This window comes from Numida meleagris, chromosome 5, assembly GCF_002078875.1.
Source record: "Numida meleagris isolate 19003 breed g44 Domestic line chromosome 5, NumMel1.0, whole genome shotgun sequence".
Taxonomy (NCBI): Eukaryota; Metazoa; Chordata; class Aves; order Galliformes; family Numididae; genus Numida; species Numida meleagris.
Window position 1 is genome coordinate 52,729,268 of NC_034413.1, and position 23,215 is coordinate 52,752,482.

At 38.6% G+C, this 23,215-nt stretch overlaps 2 protein-coding genes across 3 annotated transcripts; both read right to left on the bottom strand.

Moving 5' to 3' along the window:
• KLHL41 (kelch like family member 41) lies at positions 1-11,288 on the bottom strand. The gene is made up of 6 exons (XM_021399811.1): positions 9,117-11,288; positions 6,396-6,553; positions 6,198-6,305; positions 4,555-4,740; positions 3,381-3,527; positions 1-965 (listed from the first exon to the last, which is right to left on the bottom strand). The coding sequence occupies exons 1-6, from the start codon at positions 10,368-10,370 to the stop codon at positions 854-856; spliced, it is 1,965 nt and encodes a 654-aa protein (XP_021255486.1). The 5' UTR covers positions 10,371-11,288; the 3' UTR covers positions 1-853.
• BBS5 (Bardet-Biedl syndrome 5) lies at positions 11,433-22,823 on the bottom strand. Of its 2 annotated transcripts, none has more exons than XM_021399814.1 (12): positions 22,637-22,823; positions 21,605-21,687; positions 20,897-20,962; positions 19,371-19,420; positions 18,467-18,594; positions 17,393-17,528; positions 16,289-16,384; positions 15,705-15,767; positions 14,758-14,892; positions 14,557-14,640; positions 12,975-12,998; positions 11,433-12,869 (listed from the first exon to the last, which is right to left on the bottom strand). In XM_021399814.1, exons 1-12 carry the CDS (start codon positions 22,696-22,698, stop codon positions 12,768-12,770), a joined length of 1,029 nt encoding a protein of 342 aa, XP_021255489.1. In that variant the 5' UTR covers positions 22,699-22,823; the 3' UTR covers positions 11,433-12,767. The 2 variants fall into 2 exon arrangements, with proteins under 2 accessions (XP_021255489.1, XP_021255490.1); XM_021399815.1 differs by lacking the exon at positions 22,637-22,823 and adding an exon at positions 21,855-22,378.

Here is a 23,215-nt window from a genome sequence, read left to right on the forward strand (position 1 = left end):
TGATATTTTAACAGCATTAAAAACAAAGTTTAATTGTTACTAGTTAAAAGTTTAAACATTAAAATGCAACAATGATTTCTTAGGTAGGTGCTTACTGGTGATCAGTTGTTCGAGCGTTTTTCATGAATGCCTGTTAATGGCCTCAGATCTCTGAGAAAACTTTCCATTAAATATTTGCTTTGGAAATACATACAAAAGCATAAAAAAAGGGAAATCTTTTTACGAGAAACCAAAACATAATAGGTGAAACAGCAAAGCTATTACCCTTGTAAAATTCTCTCTTTTTCCTCACAGCTGCCTACTCAGCTCTGGCTAAGGTTGGTGCTTCTTAGGCCACATAATATACTTCTGTTTTCAATATGCACTTCCATTCCAGGCTCCACTGAAAATGTTTTCAAAATATGACTGAAGAATGCAGGAGTTGCATGTGCTGTTGAAGGGAGAAATCAGGCTCTACAAACAGCTGGTTAGAATAAGATCAGCACCTACTAGTTGTATTTAACTTAACAATCCATTCGTTCTTGAGTACTGTTTACAGATTAGCCACCACCGTCCTGGACTGAGAGTAAGGATATCTAACTAGTTCTATTTTCCATGGAGTAGAAATCTTCATTTATTCTAATCAGCATTAATTAGAATTCTTCAGGATTTTAAAGGTTAGCAAAAATTCACTTCTTATTGATTAGCTAGTAAATACCTTAAGACTTGGATAGACAGATGAACTGTTTAACAGGTAACAGTATAACTAGTATGCTGCTACAAAACTCTGAACAATCTGGAGACGTTTTCATGCAATAAATTCAGAAGAGCCTATCAAAACTCCTGCGTCATATCAAACTTTCCAGCATTTTGTTTACAGTTTTGATAGCTTGAAGAGATTTAAACGTGTAGCCAAGCAGGAAGCTCCAGTGGCATATCGGATCTCTTTCAGGATGCCAACCCATTCCTTCTTTTCATCATCATACCTGCATTGAAGAAAATAAGGTCAGAATGTAGCTTTGTCTATGAAAAGGAGGATAGTCCACAGGTTCCAAAGGCCTGTAGCAACCTTGTACTGAGCATTGCTATAGAAAGCTGCTTTTGCCCTCTAGAACTGAAGAGAAAGATATTCTCATCCATGTGAGTTGTCTTTTTCCTGAACCCTAAATCTCACTGTGGCCTGTTTCATACTTCACTTCTCCTATAAAAGTCTCCCCACCCTGAATATCCCTTCTAAATGTTTTCAAATGTTTACATATTCAAGTGTTTTCTTCTGGGCATCCTTTCTCTGGTTCTGCCACTTACCACTCTTCAGTCTACCTCAGCAACTGAAGAGTCACACTAGGGATACAATGTTTCATCACTTCTACTGTGACTTAGATAAATAAATCCTGCAGACTTCTGACTTTTCTCAGAACAATTACTCATTTGGCTACTAATACATATGTACAAACCTTTCTCTGTGTGTAGACTTTATTGCATAAAAATGTCATAAAACAGAATGTTTTTAAGGCACACTTAAAAGGCTAAATCTGCCAATAGAGACGGCAACTTACTGTTTTACCATATATCGTAAAATTGTTTGAGTTGAAAGGGACCCTTAAGGGTCACCTAGCCCAACTCTCCTGCAATGAACAGGGACACCTACAGCTAGATCAGGTTGCTCAGAGCACGATCCAGCCTGACCTTGAATGTCTCCAAAGATGGGGCTTCCACCATCTTTCTGGGCAACCTGTTCCTGTGCCTCACAATTATCATAAAAATCTTGTGTCTAATCTAAGTCTCCCCTCCTTTAGTTTGAAACCATTTCCCTTCTCCTATCACAACAGACTCTGCTGAAGAGTCTGCCTCCTTCTTTTTTACAGCCCCCCTTTAGATATTGAAAGGCTGCTCCCAGGTTTTCCTGGAGTCTTCTCTTCTCTAGGCTGAACAGCCCCAGCTCTCTCAGCCTATCCTCCTAGGGGAAGTGTTCCATCCCTTGGCTCATTCTTGTGGCCCTCCTCTGGATGCAGTCCAACAGGTCCATGTCTCTCCTGTACCAAGAAATCCACATCTAGACGCAGTACTCCAGGCGAGTTCTCACCTGCGCAGAGCAGAGGGGCAGGATCACCTCCCTGGCCCTGCTGGCCACACTTCTCTTGATGTAGCCCAGGATATGGTTGGCTTTGTGGGCTGTGAGGGCACATTGCTACCTTGTGCCCTGCTTACCATCCACCAGCACCCCCAAGTCCTTTCCGGCAGAGCTGTGCTCTATCCTTACATCCTCCAGCTTGTACTGGTAGCAGGTGTTGCCACAACCCTGGTGCAAGACCTTGCACTTGGATTTGTTGAACCTCATGAGGTTCACCTGGACCCTCTGCTCAAACCTGTCTAGGTCTCTCTGGATGCCATCCACGTTCCTTGGGCATGTTGACCACACCCCACAGCTTGGTGTTATCTGCAAACTTACTGAGGGTGCACTCAATCCAACTCTCAATGTCACTGATGAAGATGTTAAAGAGCACAAGTCCCAGTACTGACCCCTGAGGGACACCGCTTGTCACTGATCTCCATCTGGACTTTGAGCCATTGACTACCACTCTCTGGGTATGATCTTGCAACCAGTTCCTTGTCTATCAAACATCACACCTGTCAAATCCACGTCTTTCCAAATTTGGAGAGAAGGAAGTTATGGAGCACTGTGTCAAAGGCCTTACTGAAGTACAGATAGATGACATCAGTGTCTCTTCCCTTGTCCACTGATGCAGCTATGCCATCAAAAAAAGTGACAAGATTGGTCAGGCAGGACTTGCCCTTGGTGAAACCATGCTGGTTATCCCATACCACCTCCCTCTCTTCCATATGCCTTAGCATAGTTTCCAGGAGGATCTGCTCCATGATCTTCCTCAGCACTGAGGTAAGGCTGACAGGTTAGCAGCTCCCTGGGTCATTCTTTCTACCCTTCTTAAAAATGGGTGCTATACTGCTTTTTTTTCCAGTCACCGGCGACTTCACCTGACCACCATGACTTTTCAAATATCGTAAGTGGATTGGTGACTACGTCAGCCTATTTCCTCAGGACTCTGGGATGCATCTCACCAGGAGCCAGTCTTACGGATGTTCAGGTTCCTCAGGCAGTTGTGAACCTGATCTTCACTTACACCCTTGCTCTATGGTAGAAGAATCTAAAGGCCATGACTCAGACTACTTAAATCATTAGTATATTGAAACAGTCATTATATCCAAATCTTGCATTCGTCACTTTCTGACAAACATTTTTATTTGTCAACAAGTCCTTTGCAACCTGTGTTGTCGTTCATTTCTAATGGTAAATGTAATATTACTTTTACCCCCTATTGTCTACAAACCTCATTGTTCAACAGAGCTTTCTATTAGGAAGGTATGATTAAAGTTAAACTTACTTCCATATGTCAGTGACTTCATTGGGTGCAAATTCTTTAGATTCAAGCTGAATCATTGCAAAACCTCCAATAGCATACAAAGATCCACTTAAGGTGACTAAACTGATAGAACTTCGCTCCTGGGGAAATTCAGGCACAATCTCCCACCTGCAGATAAAAAGAAAAACATACATGTTATTTACATGTGAAATTTTCTAAATGGACAACACCAAAACACAGCTCTGAGTAACATAAATGATGTTTTTGAAGACTGCTTGAATGAAACTGATTAGTAAAAGGAAAAAAATTCTGAGATCAAGCACCAGTGAATTTGTTTCTCCATCCCTACAGGAACTTCATGCAGGAATGCAAGTCTTGGTATGATGGAACTATATCCATCTCCTTCCAGAGACCAGCTCATACAGGTCTCCTGATCCCACCATCATTAATATGCTTTATGCAGTTGTATGTCTCTCCCCTAACACTCATTTTTGTCCTGTAGTTTCCAAAATGAGTTTTCATTTCAAGTGGCAATAATTTGAGTAATAAATAAATTAGTAGAGCTCCTTAACATCATTTCAAATATTCTACCAAGTCACACATAGGAACATATAAAACATACAAACATCTCACTTCCAGTCAATGTCAGCATCAAAACTAATAGGTGAATTTGCTTCTCACACTCATGTGATTTGCCTACAACAAAACAGTAAACTGACACGAGAGCCTGCAGATATTTTCTGACCACAGGTTGCACCTGTCTCAACAACGGAAGAGTAAGAACACACCAAATATAATGGTAACAAAATTACTTTCATTTACTTTTCATACAACATGTAGAGTCCAAAGTTACCTTGTAGAATTACTTGCATAATTCATTTTTTATATTGTTAAATGCTGTAAGTAGGTCTTTTTGGTCTTCTGTAAGTAGATCTTTAAATTACAGTATGTGGTGTGAGGTTGATGGCTGCAATGCCATACATCACTGAAGTATCACAGCCAATTGGGTTTGTTTACAATTGAAGTACTTACTAATAAGTACATTGAGGGCCACTCAAAAGTTTAAGGTATCATAACAAAGTTTTGATAATTTTATTCTAATATCAGCATCTGAACATCTTTATGACTATCTCAAGATTTTAAATGAGTAGGCGATAAAACATTTGCTTAAAAAAATCTTGAGCATTGCACTCACTTATTTGTGGTCAGATCAAAAGCTTCAACAGATGAAGTAAGGCCTTCTTCAGTGACACCACCGGCAATGAAAATCTTGCCTTTGTGGATGGCTGTTCCAAACATTGAGCGAGCCACTTTCATTGGAGCTAGGTCTCTCCAGTCTCCTTTCTTTGGATTGTATACAAATACTCTATTAGTACATTTCCTGGGGAGAAAAAGGAAAACCTGTGATCATTTCTAATAAGCTTTGGCTTCTTGCAAGCGAGACCTAGTTGAGGCAGTTTGTGTGTGTGTTTGTGTTGTAGCTCTCTTCCTCTCCTTGAGGTCCTCTCTCATATCTTACCTGGTGATAGACAAGACTTGTAAAAAGTCTAAAAAGCACTTGTCGCATCCATAGAACTAAACCGAATGTTAAATGCTGCTTCCACGGTGCAGTAATTTCACTGTACCTTTCCAGAGTGTTCTGCTAAGATGGTCTTGTGGAGGAATGTACAACAAAGGTTAGGGAATTAACTAAATTTAATAATGGACAAGAACAGGAATAGCCTTATTTGCTAGTTAAACAAGCATGCATGTAAGTGGATCTATATACCTTTTAAATATATTCAGTTGTTGTACAGTTCTAATACTGAAGCACTGAAAGAAAAAAAGGAGCGGTTTCATTGCATTAGACAGTTTGAATCTATCTAAATGAATGTGCTCCATAGTGGGAGGAGCTAAGGTCCCCAAATACTATCTACTGCTCTCTTCCAGAAGGAAAAAATACATTAGATGCTTGAAGGAGTTATCTGCTTAAAGAAAAGTCTTTCCATCTTTAGCCTGTTTCAACGAGAATCTAGACAGATTTTGCTTGGCATGTTAAGATCCTAGATTTATACGCTGTACATGAAAACTTTGGCTTGAAAAGTCACTTTCACTCCAGAACACCACAGAGTGAAGTTCCAGGCATACCAAAAGCCAAAACACAGGAATGCCTTTAAACATTAGGTTATTTGAGTGTATGGTAGGTAATCCTCAGAGCATGCCTCATATCATTTCTCAAAATTATATCCCTTTCATAGAGTTTTAGCCCAGTTGAGCTCATTCTCATGAAAGCAAAGGAAGACGTGCTGGTAACTTCATCTGTACTGCAGCTTTATAACCACTGAAACTTCTTGTTCCTATGCTTTACTTAAAGTATTCACTTACTTGGAGAAAACACTACCACAAAGTGAGTAGCAGTAAAAGCATTGGGGTTTTTTTTGTTTGTTTGGTTGTTTTTTTTTGGTCACACACATTTAGGTATAAAAGGCACTACAGGCGAGAAAAAATAAAGAGCTGACAGAGTAGTTGCTTGGTACTTAAGCATTTCTATCTGGAAGGAAATAACACTTACAAAGAGGATCCTCGTAACTGTGATAAATGTGTATACAATGTAATGAAGAATTTCCCTTGGAAGTTAAATGGCTAAAACAATCATTTAAGATTACAATTTACATGCAGTTTTACCTTATTGAGAAAAAGATATCCTGTACTCTACAATGTGCTGCCTTCTGCCAAATTGTTAGTAAATCTAATGTAGATGTAAAAATGGACACCCTAATTTCTGAGTGAGGACATAAAATCTATAAAGGACCAACCAAATAATGTTCTAAATAATCAGGAAAAGACTTAGACACTTACTTATCATCAGTTTTTCCACCGAGACAATATATCAGTCCATTGTTTGAGATGGTAGCATGGCCATATACTTTGATGGGTAGTTTTTTGATCTCACTCCATTTCATTGCCCTGGAACAAAGAATACCACTGTTAGGCTCCTTCAGCTAACAATGGGCTATTTATATGTCCTCAGTGGGCACAATTAAGTTTTAAACATACACAGGGTCATAGCACAATACTGAATCTAGAGACTCCTCATTGCGAAGGTCCTTGCCTGCAATTACATAGATCTTGTCGTCTGACTCTCCCAGCCCGAAGAGACACCTGGCTGACGGCAGTGGAGGAAGGGCAACCCACTCACCAGCAATGCTATCCAGCTGAAAAAGCACCACAACAGAAGTGTTATCAAAGGCAAGTAGTAAAAATTCACATGACAGAACGGTTCCACAAATCACACTCAGTATCTCAACAGCTCAGCTGCTCACCAACAAGCTATCCCTCCCGCAGCACAGCTATTGAATGGTGATTTTTATCCACCCATGCGTCATGACACTAGCACCCAGCAAATGCTACACAGCTCTCTTTGCACCTGCTCACCCTCACTCCTCACACAGTTTCTTTGCCTTTTTAAGTTCTTCCTCCTTGTTTAAAGGTCCCCACTCTCTGGATTTCCTGTGTGTTGGAAAGAACGTTTAGTTCTTCCTCTCCAAAGGGAGCAGACACCTCTGCCATTCCACAACTCCACATCGAGCAGGTTGTGCTAATTGCTACAGTGAGGGATGCCAGACATTCTTAATGATCTTGAAGCATTATTGGCGAACGGCACAGATGTTTCTTGTGCAACCCCTAGAGCAGAAGAGGTGATGTTTCATCACAAATAGCCACAAAAGCTCCCAAGACCTCTGAATAAAGGCTTCACTCCTAAGCAAAAACAGGCAGTGCAGCTCCCTTGGCAACAACACTGATGTCACCTCTACTGAGGTACTCCTAAGACTGTCTTGAGGTGAAAACACCAAAAGAAAAGCAGCAGGAGGACAAAAGAAAAAAAAAAAAACAAAAAAAACCCAATATTTTCATAGAACTGGAGTACTTCATGGTTTTTTTTGGTCCAAGAACTTAAAATTCAACCTGAATGTTCCCTAGCATATGGTATTTTCTCTCTTCTACTGCATATGGATTTGCTTGATAATGTACAGGCAAGAAAGGTAAAATCTAAGTTGTCATGAGTTTAAATGCATTTGATGCAAAGTGAGAGAAAGTTCAGTCAAAGCAATCAGATCTGGGTTTAGCTCAGTGACATTATTTTTCCAGAAGCGTGTTCCATAGTCAAGGCAAAATGCATCTCCCAGATTTGATAGACCATTCCTATCGGACTAGTTGTTCTATAGCAATGGTGAAGTTTAGTTCAAGACTGTGGGTTGCCCTAGGAGCTAGATTTGGGTAAAGAGGACAAAATGTACACATCATAGATCACAGCCTGCTTTCCGTATCAGTCTTGAAGATGACACCTGCACAGTTGATAGAGCAATAAACAATTAGTCATGCATTTTTGAGCCAGTGGCAACGTGGTTTTGGCCTGGGTTACCAGCTACCAAACAAAATGCTAACAGGTTGTAGTAACAGAGTAACAGGTGCATCACTAGCAGAGAAAGTACCATTAGGAAGGTGAATGTGGATATGGCACCATATTAACATTTTAGAGAGAGCAGCCAGAGGAGTAACGCAGAAAAGTATGTTAACTATATGCAGTAACAGCAACAAGCAACCTTAAAGATGACAAGTGAGGAAGCAGGATTTCAGGCTATTAGACATATAAAGTAGTGTTCTGAAAGTTTAATCAATTTTTAGTATCACTCTTGAAGTTTAGTTTTTCAGAGACCCCTATCTAGTAGCCTGATTATTCAGCTCTGGATTACATACAAAATTACATAAATGTGGTATATCTATTGGAAGAATATATCTGTAACAAGTTCTGTGCTTCACCGATTAGCATTTTTCACCCATAAAGGGACATGAAACAGTGCTAATTCACCCCTAGCAAAATGACTTTTCTCTCACAGGTTTAAGAAACTCTTGAAACCAGCTCTTTCATGGTGTGTGAAATCAGTGAGCCATAACGCTATAAAAACTCAGTATTTCCATTTTTAGATATCTGACGACTTTAGAATCTTATCACTGACTGTCACTCTGTTTTGCTTCATATTGTCAGAGGATCTAGTTTCCCTCTTTTAGGTCAATGTGCCTAAAGGCAGATCATGGCCAGTAGCACACTGCATAATTCATTTTAAGATCATTTAAACATTAAAAAACAGCATGTAGTCAGATAGCTAAACAGACAACAGAATTAGTTCATGATGTAAGCATGCCAAGTTATAATTTTGCTGATTTTCTGAAATACATTGTGGAAGTTAGTTTGTATTAATTGGCTTTATATTTATAAAGATCTACACACATTAAAATTTTGCACTCAGTTGAAACATGGTATTTACTATACTGATGTTCACAGTTTGCCAGGAGAACAACATTCCACCAATAAATTACATGTTCTGGAATGCCCTTGGGTTTTCAAATGTAAATGTAACAAAAGGATTTGTGAAATTTTAGTGAAAAAGTGACATTTAAAATACAGATATTATTCTGTCATAAAAATATTTCATATACAAAACAAGAAAAAAAACATACCTAAAGAAGCTAAGCACTTAACTTTCATAGAACTTAACAGAAATCCACAAGTTAATCTTTCTTGAGATCTCACCATGAGTTTGCTCTTGAAAGAGAAGATACAAGTCCCTTGGTTTAATTTACCTCTATGAGACAGGAATAGCCTTCTATTGGAACTTCTCTCCACTGACCATACAGAGACTAGTCAATTGCACAGACTCAAAGTACTTTCCAGTAACTAATAAGCACTTGTCATGCCAATAATTATAAAGCTTATACCTGGAAGAAGTATGATTGGAAAGGCTGATCCTTGTTCTCCTCTTCCACATACAGTCCTCCAACAACGTAGACCTGATTTTGTTTGGTGACTATACTGGAATGATTTCTGGGAATCTGTTCTGCCAGGGCTGCTAAGTAGCATTCATTTTCGAGAGGATCATAAGCTACCGCAGCAGTGTCATTAACCAGAAGAATTAGGTCTTTGACAAACATGCCATGCCTGGGAAGGTCATTTAGGTAGCCCGGCAGTAAATCTTCATCTCCTACATCACCATTTACTTCCCCTTTGTTTGACTTTTCTTTATTTTTGCTAGAGTCAGGCAGTTTTCCAGCAAAAGCATCCTTAATAATCTTTACTTTTTTCTGAAGATCTGAATTGCTTTTAATTATATCATCCTTCTCAACATGTTCTTTGAAATATTTTTCTGGCATAAGACGAAAACGTATGCAGTCGAAGACTTCTCCTAGGCTCTTTACTCTGTTCTCCTTGTCTGACCGGACCCATCTCATTACTGCTTCAAATACCAGTTCTTCCTTCTCTACGTTTAAGCTGTCAGGTGAAATAACTGAGACAAGTTCATTTGGGGCAAGCTGCAGGAAGTCCTCTTCTTTGCAGATCTGCACAAAATGATCTGAGACAAAATCACGGGCAGAAAATGCAAGTCTTGGGCAATCAAGCAGAACACCTAATCGAAGGATAGCCAGACAGTTACCAACAGCAAGCCTCTTCTGAAGATAGGAGACACACACAGTGAATACAGAAGGGATCTGGAAGCGACTGGCCAAAGCAAAAATATCTTGCACGTTGGAATCATTAAGATCAATAGTTGCTGAATAAAGGTATTTGACGATCATATCCAGGATGTTGGGGTCAACATTATCTAGAACTACCTCCTTCTTTTTCTCTTCATTTTGCTCAGATAAGAAATACTCACGAAAATAAGGGCTACACGCTGACAGAATCAATCTGTGGCAAGGCAGACTTCTGTCACCAGCTTTTAGGGAGCAATCTACAAATTTTTTCTCTTCCAGGAGTTCTTTGAGGCCATCCTGAAGAAGGGTGGATTGGTAAAGTCTGAGTTCTTCAGTGAGTTCCCTTTGGGAATCCATTTTGCAAATACTTGGGAAAGGGAGGGAGCAGAAAGCTTTAGCTGTTGTCTGCCCAAATGTCTGTCTGTAAAAAAGACAGACCAATGTGCTTTGCCCTGCCTGAAGCCTCTGCAACTTAATCTCAGTGGCTAAATATAGGTACATACTCTTACAGGTCGGAATTTAGGATGCATGGTTTGGAAAAAAATAAAGAGTTGTTCTCACAGCTGTCAAAGACTGAAAGAAGCAACTGTTGCTTTTAGTCACTATGGTCAGGTTTTGCCATCACTCTCCACATTTAATCAGGGAGATTACTGGTAATATAAGAAATTACTTGAAGTGACTAAGAACAGCAGAATCTGACCCTCAGTAAGAAGCTATGAGCAAGATTATAAACATACACTTTATCAAATATTCTCAAATACAAGTATTGCTAATCAACTTGTCAGGTGCAATTACTCTTTTACTTTTTCAGAAAGTTGCTTAACACATGGCCTTGCTACAGATTTTCAATGAGATATTAGTCACAGACATATTAAAAAATCCTGACTTTAATAAAAATTATTCCAGAGCAGAGATAATTTATATAATACATCAGCATTTTTTAACATACAGATAATAAAACTGAATTTTACTTTGAGCTGCTTCTTAACTTCTTAAATTTGGTTGTATTTATTTGGAAATAAACAAATCTCAAAGTATAAATTATTCAGGTAAAGTACTGTTTTTAATAATAATTTAAAATTAGGTCTACCTCCCACCTCCAAACAACCATTCTGCATTTCAGATCATCTATAAACATCACCAATTCCTTTACATTTGATTATTTTAGAAACCGTATTAGCTGCTGTTAAACTAAACTGAAAGCAGTATCTAACAAGTAGAACAGACAAGAAAAAAAAACCCATGTAATACAACACATGCACATTATTTAACAGATGTTAACAAAAACAATTTTTTAAATCCACATTTAAGGTAAAAGATCCAAATTAATCAGTTAGTTTGAGGATGGTGAATTTAGGAAAATTATGCATATGATGAAAGTTTCACAAATTAGACTGGGAGCACATAAGGTGGTAGTAGAAAGGAAATTTGAAGCTGTTTAACGCACCTTGATGAAAGACTGTACCTTGCTCACACAGAGTATGCTTTTTACCCATATAGTAAGTATTTTTCTTTGAATGTAATGGAAACAGGACAAAAAGACGACTATTTGAATGCAAGATATACAGTTATAACATCACTCAAGTTTATTGAAATCATGGTTTATTTTCAACCATAGGCAGTGTTTCATTGAAATATATACCTTGAAAGATTTACTACAAATATATATTTTATGCTTTACTATAACAGTCAGCTGCTGAACAACAGCTGAATGGACAGCTCATTTGACTTTTTCCACTTATAGAAAATACTACAGAGGTCTTATCTCCCCAGAAAACGTAACAGCTGCATGTTCCCTTCAACAATAAATGACTCATTTCTAACACATAACACCATAAAGGACTAATGACTCAGACACGGAATCTATTTATGTGTGTGCTTTATCATCCCTTAAAAAAAAAAAACAAAAAAAAAAAACGCTCTGACAAAAAAAAAAAAGAGAGAAAAATGGCTCAAAGATACCCAGACAACAATAAAGTACCTGGAATTATATGTGAAAAACTCTTCGTAAATGATGAGATGTGAAAGCTAGTATTTGAAACAGTATCGCTTTTTGTCAAAAAGCTGTCAGTAACATCACTGCCTAAAGGACACAACCAACATAGACACAAAGGGCTGTGCATTTTGTACATCCGCGCTGCACAGAATTAAACAAATTATGGAAATTTGATTCAGTTACATTGGGAAAGTACTTTGCTATGTAAAAATATGTGAATACTTCAGGTTGAGCATGAAACTGTATGCTATGTACTGCACTATCAAAATGGAAGATGTTTCCTTTTCTGACATACTTGTAGGTAAAACGGCACAGTGTGGCTGCTCCTGGCAGCCAGTCACAGGGCAGTGTGTAACCACGTGGGGCACGAAATTGCAAAAATGCAGCTAACTGACATAAACTGGTGGCTGAAACAAGAGGATGGACCCTATGCTTTTACAGGAAGAGACTCACTGCTCTGAAATGATCAAAAAAAATCATAAAACCATGGCACATGCTAATAACACCTGGGGTACTGGTGTGCCAGTGGCAGCCAGGCAATCACAAAGCAGTACCAAAACATACACTGTATGACATTTTAGTGTGTTAGTGTTTCCGTGCAAAAATGGCAGCTGTAATAAGATGGCAGCCATCATTCCTGTAGTGGGGAACGCCTCCCAAGCTTACCTGAGCAGGAAGGTGGGGCTCCATCGCTGTGCAGGGCGCATGACTGCTGCCAGCTTTTATACCTTCATACATTTTGAATAATCTTTCTTTTATGACATACCCTGAGTTCATATTATATAACATTTGCCTGTTCTTTAACTTCGGCTGCTACTCTAGTATTGTTCAGTAATCTACATATCTCACAGAATCAGTAAAAACTCTTTAATTGGATGGGAAACAATACATAACCATCTAAATTAAGTCATTACTTCCCAGAGTCCCTGGAGTGTGAATCCATCCTTTAGCTTCTCTACTGCAAGTCCTAGTTCTTCTGCAAACACAGGCTCCCGATCATGTTGCTTTTGAATGTGCAAGACATTAGACAGAAAAATAAAAGAGTGTACTTTTAATTATCCAATTTATAACAACACAAATTTAACAGTATGAAAAAAAAAAGTTCTTACCTTGTTTTCATCAGCAAAGTAAGCCTGCAAAAGAAAGAAACAACTCACAACCTTGAGAAAAACAACACAGCTTAAATACAAGTTTGCTAGTAATTCCTTGGGTGAAAACTGAATTTGGTAAATTTTCTTCAAGAAAACAGATTATACATTTTTTATTTTTGTTTTATAAACAAGATCAAAGTAATCCCTATGTTGAAATAAATTACAAAAGGGTTCTAATAGAAGATAGGGACTGTTTTCATTAAATAACATCAAACTCTGAATTTTCCAACATAATAAGCAAAGATTTTAAAATCATGAAGTTTTCACATTGCTTTTGTTACACTAATAAATACTTTGTAGGGAATAAAACTTTAAAAAGCAAGCAAGCTAACAGCATTTTAATATCTTCTGCTTCATATGCAGCAGCATTATTCAATTTTAAAAATATGTGATATAAAATGTGTAAATAGTATTAAAATTCAGTTAACATCACACTCAATATAAGAAATGAACACTGAGTAACTGCACAATTCATCAGTTTTCTACTCTTTCATGTAGGCCTGTGAAAATTATACAGTCTTTCCAATTCTGCGTGTGGGGAAATTAAGACTCCAACTCTGAAAATATCTACAGCTCTAAGTCTCTGGACCAGCAGGCTCTAGATCTTTGTATTTGTGAAGAAGCAGCTGAGCTTTAATTCAGGCGACAAAGCCATCAAGAAAACAAGCAAAATCTTCCTTTAAGGAAAAGGTCTTCAACCATGGTGAAGACAGAATAAGCTGAGCAAAAATAAAAAGAGGCAAAAAGCAAGGAAAAAGAGGGAAAGAGATAGGAAGAGGTAAGAGCTAATCTGCATCGATCAATGATAGCAAAAGAAGAGAAGGTGGAAGTAAGATTTGCATTAGTAATGCTAATTCATCACACTTCAGAGATGGCTTATGAAAACTTGTCAGTTGGCAGTGTGTTCTGGTTAGCATGTGAACACCTTCTACCTGCAAAATCAGACATGATCAGTCAGGTCTTTCTGGGTTGCAAGTAAATTTGGCAATTCCCAGAAGGACGGTCATTAAGTTCCTGGACAGCCTAAGGCATTTAATTTAATTTTATTTTTTTCTGAAATACAGGGAGAGGGATACTAATACAGTTTTCTAAACTGGTAAAAACAGGCATGCAACAGTTGGCAGGATTGGCTCAAAATTATCATTGCTTTTCTAAAAATCTTTTAAGTTTCTATCTCAGATGAACAGTTGAATGTACAGATGTCAACTCTTATTAATCTGCTCCAAAAGAAGACAGACTTTTTTTTAATGTGATGTATTTGATTATACTGTGCAGCTAATTGTGATCTTAGTATCTGGAGAAACTACACATAACTATTACTTTAACTATCTACTCCTGTTTATTTTGAATAATAGTTTATGCTAAGATTAAAAAACCATACCCAAAATGAATGCACATAGCAATCATGATTTTGATTAAAAAGCATGCAGGCGTGTTTAAATGCAGAAAGTTTAGTTGCAGCTGATTAGAACTGTATGCCACTTCTACTTGAATAAGCAAATATAAGCTTTCCCCCCCCGCCCTCTGTGGAGAAGCTTACCACAAAAGCATCTGTCTGTTCACCAGATTCTATTTCCACATCATCTTGAACCTGCTCCACTGTTAGGTCTTCAAGAGACTGAGGCTAAAAGTTACAACACTGAAGTAAATAAATCCATATATCCAATATGCATTTAATGTATTTTTGTTACCGCCTACTAACCCAATATCACATCTAACTTAAAATAGCTGAGTAGACTACCTTTTCTTCCATTTCATAATCCACTCCAAATATAGGGTTAGCTGAATAAACTTTGTGAAGTGAATTAATTTCTTTCATCGCCTCCTGTAGTTTCTCCACAGGGTCTATTTTAAAACCAAGTACATATCCTCCACTCTGTGGAACAGAGAGAAAAAGACATTTATTACCGCTTACTATTGAAACAACTCCCTCTCACTCCTCCCCCCAACGAGGATTTGTAGTTTAATGATAGCAAATTTCATTTTGGTGGTAAAAACATTACCTGTATTTTGGTATCTTAGTCTGTCACTTAAACCAGGAGTGAAATAAAAAACAATGATAATGTTTCTATATGAGATAAATAAACTTTAAACTGTTAGCCCATCAGATAAATGGGAAACAAACATCTTACAGAGAAAAACAAGATCTAAGAAAGGTGGGAAAATTTACAAAGCGATACTAGTGATTTATTCCTAGCTATTCAGCAAGTGTTTAGTCCTTGAGACCATTATTAAATAAGCTTGTATATAAAATTAATTTAACATTTTATTTATTTATTAAATCATAATTAAAAGCATTTCTGATTGAGGTCAAATTGAAGAAAAGTGATTTTGTTTCTTAGAGCAAAGCATACATAGTTGACAAAGATTAAAAATAGTGGTCTTGCTTAAATACAGAAGTGATTAGGTCTCAAAGATAATCAGTCAGAAGACACAGTCTCTACAGTTAAATACTTTAAGTTGGTCAGGCTGGCCTATTGTTGCTGTAACTCACAACAGCCATATTTACCTGAACAAACTGACATTTTAAGTGGCGTGAAGATGAATTTTTTAAAGTTGTGTTCTAATGGCCACATAAAAGGAACACTGTAAGTGGCTTAAAAGCAGTACTGTAACATTTCAGAATTAGATAATTCAGAATTTTGTGTATACAAAAACTGCTATTTGAAGGCTATTAAAGCTTCTTACCTGCTGAGAACTCTCTATCACAAGAGCCAAGCCAAACTTTGAATCTCTTACTTTTATTGAACGCTAGTGGTAAAGAGGTAAAAAAAACCAACAACAAAAAACCATTAAAAACTGCTTTGGAAATACCTGATATCATTATTTTTTTTAAATTAGTATTATTTTTTTTAACACTGTAGTAATTACCATTATACTTCCTGGAAACTGGGCTACCAGCATTCTCTCTATTTCAATTCTGAAACAGTAAAGCCTCAGGAAAAGCATTTTATCAAAAATATTAATAGTTCATTTCTGAACATTAGATTTGCGGATCATTAGTCTCGGGGCATGCAGCTGACACGAAACACAAGAATAAATAGTTTGGAAATTAGAAATACAAGCAAATCCTCAACATCTCAAACTGCTAATGAAAGCTTCCAATTAATCTGGACAGAAAAAAAAATCCACCTTGTGGTTAATGCTGGTAAGACCAAATTTCTCCCTGACTTTGGGACATGAAATACTAGATCAGTGTTAGATGGGAGCATTAACTGAATACTAGAACTTATCCCATTTCATTTTGAAAATGGCTGTTTTAAGATACTTACAATTTGTAGATATGGTATGCTGACATTAAAGCTGTCATTCATATTTGCATGCCAAACTATTCTCACATTAGTAATAAAAAATGTTCCCAAATTTCCCTGTTAAAGAAAAGGTATGTTAGAGCTGCTTTGAAATACTGAGCATTTCCCCCTGCTGACATGATAATTACTGATACCTATTTATCACTAGAAGGATATAGCTTTCCAATTAATTCAATAAAGGCCTGATCCTTTCCCACAGAAACCAGTGTGAATGCTACTAATGACTGCGAGGAAGCAAGATCCAATCTTTAAAGGATACAACACCCAAGTTGAAAATCACTTGGGAGTTCCTATTGCTGCAGCAAAGCAGTATCAAATCACAGCATGGCAGACCTAGTGGGAGCGCATGGAGTGTCTGAGAGCGTTCTTAACTGTACAGATCTGGAATTGGCATACACAGTAAGTATAATGGCATGTGGGTTAAACTTAGGCAATTGTGTAGATGTGTGCCAAGGGAACGAAGGGGAAAGAACTTTTTAACTTGTCAGGATGAATTCCATTTCCATTCTGGACTAAAGCTACACAGACAAAAATAACAGCTCCCATTTTGTTTCACGGCTCTGGGAAATACTCGTAACTAGTTCCATGTATAATAATCAAAATAATTTCAATTTCCTCCTTGAGGTCTTTATTACTGCACATTTTAAGACATAGATTCCCATTCCGATATTTTCAATTTCCAGTAATCAAAAGACAATAGAGTCTTCAAAGTAGTCAAGGCTGAAGGTAAACACACAAACTTGCAGCAGAGCACTTTGGAAACAGCAAGATTGTCTTTCAGGATGATACAGAGCTTTGCACTCATAAATATTTTTTATTAACAGGAGCTGCATATCTAGTTCCTTGCACATTAGCTGAGTCATGTAGACTTTAGTCTGCCAAGAAGAGAACTTCGTTGTGCTGAATGGCAAATATATGAAGACAGTTTTTCTGCGTGCAATAACTAATGAGCTGAATTAAGGGTATTGCCTCTGAGGTTACAAAACTATAGTAGTACAATTGCTAGATGAAAGCCAAAACATTTTAACTTTACTACAGTCAACACAGTCTCATCTTTCACTTTACCTGGTCACTTGATAAATTCCACACTCCATTGACTTTATCATATATTTGTTCTTGTGGCAACAATCTCAGTTGCTTGTTCTGAATCAGTGCACTTCTCAGCTTCAGATCACGATACATTTTCGAAGTTTCATAAGCTCTGAAAAAGTAAAAAACATCAGGTTACAATTTCAGTATTTTCTATTACCTTTCAGTGCTTGTTGTAGCAACAACACGAAACATTACGTATTTTCAACTTTTCTTACTATCATGTTGTACAAAACCAAGAGTACTATTAAATCTTCATCAATGTAAACCATGTGTTTCAGTTCCCCCTAATCAAATTACTTTTAAACTTAGAAGAGGTTTTTTATTTTGTTTCTTTTTAAATCTGTTTGAACTCCTGTATTGTTCGTGTTAAGATGCTTCTTTCTTTTCCTTAAGACTGTCATCTCCCAACCTGTACTGCAAAGCATAAATTGCTCCCATCTTATACATAGTATGGACATAAAAAATAATTTATTTTTCATCACTGGTTAAGTTGCAAACATCTAGTTATATCACACATCTAGTTATACATACTCACAACACAAACATCTAATAATATGTACCATTATCTGTACTCCATAACTCTTTAATAGAAACCAACAGTAATGTACTATGCACACATTCATTCAGATGGCTTACCTTTAGGTAGGAAAGAAATACCCACCTCAAGTCAGAGTTTTAGTCAGAGTTAAATTCTGGTTAAAACTCCCATTTCCATTACACGGCCAACAATCACGGACATGGATTACAGACGGAAATGATGAATTGAAAAATGCATGCTTAAATTAGTTTTTTTGTAATTTATTCAGTTTATATTCAAAGGGTGAATGCTTTAATCCATGACCACTATTGACATACATTAATTCTCACTACGTACAGTAATCTAGTAGAATTTGTGAGCATTCTCTCTCCTCTTTCTAAAGATTGTGTTGTCCTCTTTTGGAAAGGTTTTGTCAATGTTAAATATGGACACTCCACCAACAGTAGTAATCCCACGTATTTAATCCACTATATTTCATAAATGAACAAACACTATTTTAAGTATGATACCTGTGCACAGCAATAACTGAAGTGAAGAGTCTGGGACTCCCAGGAACAACATTGGTAAATATGAACTCAAACCGTGTATTATTACATTTAGTCAATATATACAGAGCTTCTGTCTGTCCCCGTAATTTCTGTAAGGAAAATTTGAAATTTTATATTTTGACAGTATTGTAGCTCGCACATCCACTGGTTTAATCCTGATTCTGATCTACTCTGGTCTACTGATTTACTGTTGTCTTTCACTTCTTTTTTTTGTTCTCCCTCTATGAGGAAATAGCATTTCCATGAGCAGTACTAATGAAACCTGGCTGCTATACATTAGTATTATTTGCTTCTTATCATCCAGAGTCATCATCCTTATTTTTGCTCCCAAAATACCCTGGCTCTGCATTCTGTCCCTTACCTACCTCAGTAGCTGTGCCAGGGGAACGGGAGAATTGTTCCAGCCAAGCGTGATGAGTGTGCTGAGCAGCCACGCCGTACACAGACCAGTTGGCAAGTTGGCATCTACCATGTGGCTGGCTGAGGAATCTACAACATCTCCCTGCTACTTCTTTGCTACTAGCCAAACAAATGGCTCCACAGTTGCATGCAATCAGGCTATGCATTTGAGCTTTTTTGCACAAAATCATTCTTTCTAGATCTTTGATAGCTGTAGGCACAACAAACTAACAGGCACTTCACTTACCAAGAACAGAGAAAAACCAGACAGTGTGATTACATGAGTTCTACTGCCTTAGGGAACTGACTAAAATCATGCTCCTACATAAATACATAAAACTCTCCCAAACTAAACTCCTCTATTGCTTTTTCTGCAAGTAAACATTCAGATTCATATACTACAATAAATATAAATAACGAATTATACCTTCTTTCAGTATTTTAAGACGTATTTTTTGAAACTTACTGAGTTGGCAGTTCTTGTAGTTATATTTATAATGCAGTTGTAACCAACAGCTAAATGGGAAGGAAAAAAAAAGAACAGATTTGAGAAAAACTAGTACTGAAAATTATGAAGCACAATACTGAATTTTGTAGCACAGCTCTGGGTGCTGCTCTCGAGAATTCCATATTGTGGTTAAACGTCTGGGCCCTCATCATAAAATCAAAGACCTCAGGATGTCATCTGCTCCAATACTCTTCTCAAAGCAGGACTAATTCCATCCAGATGCTCAAGGTAGTGTCCAGCGCAGTTTCAAGTATTTCCAAAGAAGCAAAGAAGTATTTCCAAATTTGAATATTTCCAGAGCCACTCTGGAAGCTTGTACCGCTGTCTGTCTGCCATCGTGGTGAACATCTTTCTCCTAATATCTAATCAGTTTCCCTTATTTCAATTGTTTATTGCTGCTTCTCATCCTATCAGTAACACGCTACAAGAAGGCCCATTTCATCATGAAGTTGCACTTAAATTTTACCCTTAGAATTAAAAATTTCTACAGCAATATAACACTTTGTGGGAAAAAAAGAATTGAGGAGGTGACAAAGAAAAAACAGCAGCAAAATGGAAAGTGGAGAAGAAATAATGAGGAGGGAAAAGAAGGTATAAATTTCATTTTGCATCTTCTGCAGTAGTGTTCTGATACAAAATAAAAACAGAGAACTAGTCCCTGACATTCTTCATAGAACTGAAGCCACAAAACGGTACTGGGCTAAATCTACTGATACAAATTATTACGAGATATCAGAAATTAGCGCAGCCAGATTCCAAAAAAAGGAGAAATGGGATTTGCTTTTGCTAGACTTTGTTTCTCCAAAAGCTCAGTTCTGGCAGCATGTTTGTGTTGCACACTTGCGCGTGTGCATGTGTATGAGAGAGCAAATACAGAAGAGCAAGCAGTCAGAGAGCATAATTTACACAGCTTAGGAGCAGAACAGATTTTCATTACTGACTGGCTTTTGAGAACTGAGCACTGGAAATAATCTTGGTACTGAGTAAGTGCATCTTGGCCCTACTTCAGCAAACTAAATACCAGTAACCTTGCTGGCTACTAACACAGTTAAAATTAGAAGCTTATTCAGAGCTCACAATAGTACATTTGGAAAGGTAGGTACTTGTGGGGAATAAAAACTGTACGTGAATTAAACAGGCGGCAACATGAGCTTTAAGTAATGCAAATTATGAAGAAACTCAAAATTATGTTTCTTTTTAGAAAAAAAAAAGCACACACACATTAAGCAAAAGATGTGTCTGAAATACTCTTCCACTTCTGTCCTGAGAAACTGCCATTGAATATTAACATTTTGCTATGAATTACTATATGAGTTTCCATACTACAAACAGATTCATTAGTAACAGTTTATTTCAGACTGTATAGAAACAGCAGGCCAAGACTTTACTATTCTGTACTGCAATATATGGTATTGTGAACATATAGCACACCACCACAAAGGAAACAGAATATTGGCAATCATTTAACAGGAGATAATACTTACAGAGATTAACTCTGGGCAATGACAGTGAGCGCCAAATAATCCTCAAATTTGTCACGAGCAGTCTACCTGGAAATAAAGGGTGTAAATAGTTTTAATCTGAGTAGCTACCATTAAAGTAAACATTCGATTCTGTGGTAATTATTTACCTCTAGTTTTGCAAGACCATAATATTCCTTCCTCTTGACAGGAAGAAGAAAAACAGGATATCCCAGCAGGACAATCACTAGCCGTCCTCACTCCCCTTATTTTTTGGAGTACCAGGAGAGGAAATCCAGCAAGAAGGAACAAATGAAAGAACTTCTAATATATACCAGCATTCCTCAAAACCAAACCCAGAACAGTTACTGTTTTCATATCCACCTGACTGGTAAAAAAGCAGAGACACAATTAGCGCACAACTGCTCTGAGAGAGGAGAAGGGGGCAGACAGTGCATTAAGTGCCCAGCTGACTTCATGAATAACCTCGCCTCTTTATGTCACATGCAAATTTCTTCAATTCTGTGCACTGCACAGCAGCAACATCCAGCCCCTGAAAGGGTCACTTAACATGCTGGCAGCCCTACATACTTACACCTCCCATAACTGAACAAGGTACTACTTGAAAATACCCCCAGCAGAAACAGATCTGTGAAACAGGAAGGTTCGTTTTCTGAAACAGACATAGGTAACCTATTAGGAAGGTTACAGTTTCCCTGAGTACGTAGTTACCTCTGTCTCCATTATTTCCTTTGGTATCTTCAATGGACTCCAGGCAATCTATAAGGACTTCTCCAGATCTCATTTTCATTTGCCTGAAAAAAAGGAAAGAAAAACTAGTGAAAGATTAATTTTATCCTCCCAGGGAGGGCCATTTACATTTCCCCACTCGTTTCCTTTTTCCCATTTTCTCCTTTGCTTAGAGCATCACATTACAGAAAGTTCACATATGCTCACACACACACAAATCAACCATACATACCTGAAGCTGCTATTGCCACACAAAGCAAACGAAAAATACCAATGTCTTTATTTTTAAATTGTAACAACAAACAACTGCGTAGGAAGCGTGATAAGCAAGCTGCATCTGAAAATAGGAAGAAGGCATGTGAAAGCAGGGGAGAAAAGCAAAGAGCTGCTCTTGTGGATTTCAGTGGCTGCTTTGTTGGCTCCTTCTGCACCTTGGGGCCCTCCGGGCTGGAGCCGGGCTCAGGGAACCGCTCCCAGCACAGGAAGCACCAGGTGCTTGCTGACACGTGAAATGCTCTCACAAATCTTTCACGATTTTTGTACTTTGCTTGATTTAACAGGTCTGGTGTGAAATTTTGCTGTATTTCAATTGTACTGTGTAAAGCAGTCAAAACTCCTCAGTACACAGACGTGACAAAAACAGTGGCGTTCCCTGGAAGTGAATTCCCTTTCCCGCGCCGAGACACTGGTTTATTTTCACTTCCCGGCGCCCGACAACAACCACCACAGCCACCCTCCCCGCGTTCGTCCAGTTACTCTCTTTTGGTGTTTGTTTTTAGCAGACGGAAGCGCCACCCAGCGGCGCCCCAGCGGCACGGCCCGCCCGCCCCACCGCCTCTTCCCGCCCCTCCGTGTCACGTGACGGAGCCGCCATCACAGCGGGACCGTCCCGGCACGCATCGCGCCGCTCAGAGCGGCCTCGCCCAGTTTACCGTTAGGCAGCGGTAACTGCGGCCGCCCCGGGCGGGTTCCCACAGCCCCGCTGTAAGGGCGGGGCAGGCAAGTGCCACTCACTGCGGGGAGATGTCGAAGCGGACATCTCTGTCCTCCCACAACACGTCAAGCACGGCGCTCATGGCTGTCAACAGCTTCGCTCCCTCCGGCGAGACCTCGCGCCGCCCTGGCAACGGGAGCGCTGCCGCGCACTCCCGCAGCGCTCGGGATTGGCTGCCGCGCTGAGGGGGCGGTGCCCGTTCTCCCGCCCCGCCCCGAGCTCCGAGAAGCGGCGGGAGGAGGTGCCCGGGGGCGTTCTGGCGGGAGCGGCCGTGTGGCGCTCGTGCCGGTAGCGCGGGGCCCGGCGCGCGTGGGTATTGTGTGATGTTCAGCAGGGCGCCTCGGCTTGCTGTGTGCGGCTTTTCCTCGAGCTTTAGTTTTGTCTGCTACAAGATAACGGCCGCACTGTGGATGAACATTAAACAACCCTGTGAAACTGGTAGATGTAAAATGCGTGGAACGCAGTCAATTACAATGAATTTAATGCTTTTTTTTTTTTTAATTTTCAAGTAGTTTGATCCAGATGAATATACTTTAGCTGAAGTATCTTACTGCTCCTTCCCATCCCTCTCCCCCATATAAATAAATTCCCCCCCAAAT

What these genes read in the sequence shown, in the direction of transcription:
- BBS5 (XM_021399814.1), bottom strand. Translation starts at nt 22,698, where the DNA reads ATGAGCGCCGTGCTTGACGTGTTGTGGGAGGACAGAGATGTCCGCTTC. An exon ending in ATTATGAAATGGAAGAAAAG is followed by an intron (nt 14,641 to 14,757) that starts GTAGTCTACTCA and finishes TGTAACTTTTAG; the next exon opens with CCTCAGTCTCTTGAAGACCT. An exon ending in ACTTTGCTGATGAAAACAAG is followed by an intron (nt 12,870 to 12,974) that starts GTAAGAACTTTT and finishes CACATTCAAAAG; the next exon opens with CAACATGATCGGGAGCCTGT.
- KLHL41 (XM_021399811.1), bottom strand. Translation starts at nt 10,370, where the DNA reads ATGTACCTATATTTAGCCACTGAGATTAAGTTGCAGAGGCTTCAGGCA. An exon ending in GTATTGTGCTATGACCCTGT is followed by an intron (nt 6,306 to 6,395) that starts GTATGTTTAAAA and finishes TCTTTGTTCCAG; the next exon opens with GGCAATGAAATGGAGTGAGA. An exon ending in GGTGGAAAAACTGATGATAA is followed by an intron (nt 4,741 to 6,197) that starts GTAAGTGTCTAA and finishes TTTTCTCCCCAG; the next exon opens with GAAATGTACTAATAGAGTAT.